Source organism: Labeo rohita, chromosome 8, assembly GCF_022985175.1.
Source record: "Labeo rohita strain BAU-BD-2019 chromosome 8, IGBB_LRoh.1.0, whole genome shotgun sequence".
In the NCBI taxonomy this organism is placed as follows: domain Eukaryota; kingdom Metazoa; phylum Chordata; class Actinopteri; order Cypriniformes; family Cyprinidae; genus Labeo; species Labeo rohita.
Genome location: NC_066876.1, coordinates 19,452,327 through 19,456,958, shown reverse-complemented (window position 1 = coordinate 19,456,958; position 4,632 = coordinate 19,452,327). Strand labels below are relative to the sequence as shown.

General features: G+C 32.7%; 1 protein-coding gene across 1 annotated transcript; it reads right to left on the bottom strand.

The window, feature by feature from the left end:
• Positions 1–502: 502 nt before the first annotated feature.
• On the bottom strand, positions 503–3,447 carry taf10 (TAF10 RNA polymerase II, TATA box binding protein (TBP)-associated factor). Its single transcript, XM_051117136.1, has 5 exons — positions 3,112–3,447; positions 2,790–2,947; positions 2,636–2,700; positions 900–1,014; positions 503–805 (listed from the first exon to the last, which is right to left on the bottom strand). The coding sequence occupies exons 1-5, from the start codon at positions 3,248–3,250 to the stop codon at positions 716–718; spliced, it is 567 nt and encodes a 188-aa protein (XP_050973093.1). The 5' UTR covers positions 3,251–3,447; the 3' UTR covers positions 503–715.
• Positions 3,448–4,632: the final 1,185 nt, after the last annotated feature.

The following is a 4,632-nucleotide window of genomic DNA, read 5'->3' as shown; positions in this document are numbered from 1 at the left end:
TTGATGAATTCATTTAATATGAACACTTAAATAAGAGCAGAGTAATAATCGCATTTTAATTTGAATGAATAGCTTTAATATTAATATAACTGCCCTGTCATTCTATTATCAAGTTTTACATCTATATTAAATTTGGCTGTGAGCACATACAGATGAATTGCAACTGCAAATAGCACTAAGCAAACGCTAGTACTTATATATTATTATTAATATCATGTTTGCTGTAGACAGATGGTGTGATGAGCGGTCTATGGCCAGTGCAGCTGTACTACACTGTGGAGAGGGAAACTTGAGAGCAGCTCCAGGTACTATTAATACTGCGACACGTTACAGCTCAAGCCTCTTATGGCGTGAAACTAAATCCATAAAGCAGAGATGAGAAGTTCAGACAGTGTATGAACTGACGTTACAAGTGTAAAAGCTTTACAGTGGTTAAATTAAGACTTATTTTTACAATTGATCCCAATAGGTTACAGTAACAGAAGACGTGCAATTACAGAACTTAATTACAATGTATTTATTTATACAGGCTTTTTACTAACATCATCTAAAGTCACATGTGTGTGGTGTAATCAAACAACTTAATCAAACACGCTTAAAGAAAATACAAAAAAGCTGCGGGCTGATGGTTCCCACGCTGAAGGATAATGTCTTCAAAGCTCTGATGGGACAAACAGCACATTTCCAGCAGTCCATTTGAATGATGCACTTCCCTTCAAATGAAGTAATGAGGTTTCTTTACATTAATGCCATATTCTGCCATGGCCGGTGTCAGATCTTCCATTGTCAGCGTGTACTTCTTGTCCTGGGAGGTGAGATAAAAATACAATAGATTTTTTACAACACTTTTTTTTTTTTTTTTTTTGTACAAATTAAAATCATAATTTGCAAGCACAAACCTTGGTCTTGTTTCGGGAGCTTCCAGAGGCCGTGCCCTTCATTTTGCAGTGCTGTAGTGCGTCATTTGCAATATCTGAGATGAACTTCTGAGACGCCAATGATATGAGACGAATTCTGACAACAAAAAGAGATGATGTTAAGGATGATTCGTGATGAGTGGCACAAAAACATTTTTTAACCGTGATGAGTAAATGATGACGATTTTGACACCAAATATTTTTTAAAAATTCACTACCAGTCAAAAGTTTTTGAACATTAAGTCTCTTCTGCTCATCAAGCCTGTATTTATTTGATCCAAAGTACAGCAAAAACAGTAAAATTTTAAAATATTTTTACCATTTAAAATAACTTTTCTATTTGAATATATTTTAAAATGGAATTTATTCCTTTGGATGTAAATCTGAATTTTTCGCATCATTACTCCAGTCACATGATCCTTCAGAAATCATTCTAATATTCTGATTTGCTGCTAATAAAACATTTTTTATTATTCTTATGTTGAAAACAGACGAGTAGGTTTTTTTTTCAGATAAATGCTGATGATAAATATATATTATAATTGTGTATTATTATAATACTTGTGAAAGATCATGTGACACTGAAGACTGGAGTAATGATGCTGAAAATTTAGCTTTGATCACAAAAAAAAATTACATTTTAAAATACATTCAAATAGAAAGCAGTTATGTTAAATAGTAAAAATGTTTCAAAATTGTGCTGTTTTCGCTGTGCTTTGGATCAAATAAATGCAGGCTTGGTGAGCAGAAGAGCTTTCTTTAAAAACAAAAAAAAACAAAAAAACTTTTGACTGCTAGTTTACAGTGTGTCAATATTGGCTTAATGCTTTATCAACACTCTTCATGAGCCATAATTGTGATATTTAGGCCTGTTCACTGGACAATAACTATAATGTAATAATAATTCTATAGCTGCATTAATAAGAACAGAGAAACAATATCATTGGTATCACTTTCAGAGTTTTTTTCCAGCCGATAAAACAAAAAAAATATTAAGTCAATCAGAATACAAATGACTTTAGCTTTAAGGTGACAGACAAGAAAACTTCAGTGCATGCTTATAATAAATTTTAATATTATTCATAGATTACTGTAGTATTTATATTTTTGAATATTACCTATATATTATTATGGTGTGTGTATATATATATATGTTTAAATGAGCTTATATATATATATATATATATATATATATATATATATATATATATATATATATATATATATATATTTTTTTTTTTTTTTTTGTTTGTTTGTTTTTTCCCTCATGTTTCATTTAAATTTCAAAAGTTTTAGTAATTTGTGCTTTGTTTTCCAATTTTAATTTTTTATGTCAGTTTTACATTTAGTAATTTTAGTACCTGAACTTACTTTATTTCAGTTAATTGCCAAAGCAACATTTCTAATTTTTATATTTTAAAAGTTTTTTGTTTTTTTTTAACTTAAATTTCTCATTTCACTTAACGAAGCTCGTTTTTAAGTTAAAAACTGTTCAAAATACCACATGGTAGTCCACTGATGTGGACGCTAATACAGTTCTATTTATTGTTCTTGGTGTGAACAGAGCCTTATAGAACATTAATAACAAACTTATTTTTGTTAAAAACGTTACAATTTACTTTAACTTGGCATCAGAAGCAAAGAAAATCTGTAGAGCCTTAAAAATGTTTTGGCACCACTACATAACAGCTTTCTGAAAGAACATTGTTCCAACTCACATTCTTGGATCTGATGCTTCAAAACCAGCTCGGTTGAGGTAGTAACCGGTGACTGCGTCTGGGATCTGAAACACAGACGGTTTGTGAACAGTGCTACTCACAATACCATCAATAAGTAAAGAATATGCAGTGCTGCAATCATATATGGACTAACTGTAGGAGTGTAGTCCTCCAGCTGCATCAGGAAATCAGCCAGCGGTGTGGTTGAAATAACGGGCTTCACGTCTCCATTAGCGATGCCTGTGGGCACATACACCCCGTTTGACACGGTGGAGTCGGATGATGGGGTTGCCATTGCTGCCGAAGTGGGAACTGTGAGAGGAAAGTACGTTACTATAGTTCTTCAGAATAACACGAATGACAAACAATAAAGTTGTAAACACGCTACTCTCCATAGCACGTATGTAAAGTTAGCTAAAGGCTAAAAAGACAACAGCAACTCTGCGTGCGTTCAAACTGTCAAAACAGACACTCGCCATTACTGCTGCCGACTGCAGGGATGCTGCTGGCGTTTGTGGAGGTGCTGTTCGGGACGCAGTTGCTGCTGCTGGATGTGGATGTGCTGGATGCGGCTGCTGCTCCAGTCTGTCCGGTTTGCTGAAGATCCACGTTCATATTGTCCTGCTTAGTCTAAATATTCCACTAAACGGGATACTAGACAAAATATACGCAGTTTAAACTAGAGGTAAGTTAAGTCGATACTCATCAATGCAATTAAAGAAGCGAGGTTGGCGATCATTCGCTGTGAGGGGAAAATATTTACGCTGGAAACGTGTCACGTGATTAATACTTCCGTGTGCAACCAGTACGAAAGTCCGAAGGGGCGCTACACATCACAGTTGTGATCAATAGTTCCGGAATAAACAGCGGTTGCGTGAACGTTTGTCAAAACTCGTTTTGTTACTCGAAATATCAAACGCAAACCTTAAAACACAGGTTTTGTGTTTCAAGTTATATTTTGTATTTTAGGTAAATAGAGAAAAGCATATTTCGTGGGTGGACAGATGAGGTCTTGCAAACAGCTCCACCTAGTGATGGTATTTTGAGTTCGTCGCTTGACTTCATTAAAAAATAATGATGTTATAAATGGAGTGTTTTACTCTTGTGCACTTTGGAATTCAGCTGCACGTCTTCTCTGTGATAGCGGTCCCAGATACTTAAACTTTAAACTAACTTTATTTATTTTTATAATATAATTTATATAATTATTTATATTACACTGCCGTTGGGATCCGTTAGATTTTTGATGTTTTTTTTAAGTCCCTAGAAAATACAGAAAATAGTAATATTGTTAAACATTATTGCAATTTAAAATAACAGCTTTAACAGTTTTAATATACTTCAAAATATGATTTTTATCTGTGAAGCAAAGCTGAATTTTCTTCAGAAATCATTCCAATATGCTGAATTATTATCAATTTTGCTGCTTTATATTTTTTTTAGAACCTGTGAGGCTTTTTTTGGGATTCTTCGGTGAATAAAAAGTTAAAAAGAACAGCATTTATTCAAAATATAAATCTTTACTATCACTTTTTTTATGAATTCAACACATCCTTGATGAATAAAAGTAAGAAAGAAAAAAATGTACTGACCCCAAACTTTGAACAGTTGTGTATATTGTTACAAAAGATTTCGATTTTAATAAATGCTGTACTTTTTAATGTTTTATTCATCAAAGAATCCTGAAAAAGTATCATAGCTTCCAATAAAATATCCAATGCTTTCCAATGCTGATAATAAATCAGCATATTAGAATGATTTCTGATTTTCTGAAGACTGGAGTAATGATGCTGAAAATTCAGCATTGCATCACAGGAATAAATTCTATTTTAAAGTATATTAAAATAGAAAACCACTATTTTAAATTGCAATAACATTTCACGATATTACAATATTTTTCTGTATTTTTAATCAAATAAATGCAGCATTGATGAGACTTTTTAAATAGCTTACCGATCCCAAACTTTTGAACGCCAGTGTATCTTTAAAACAACCAG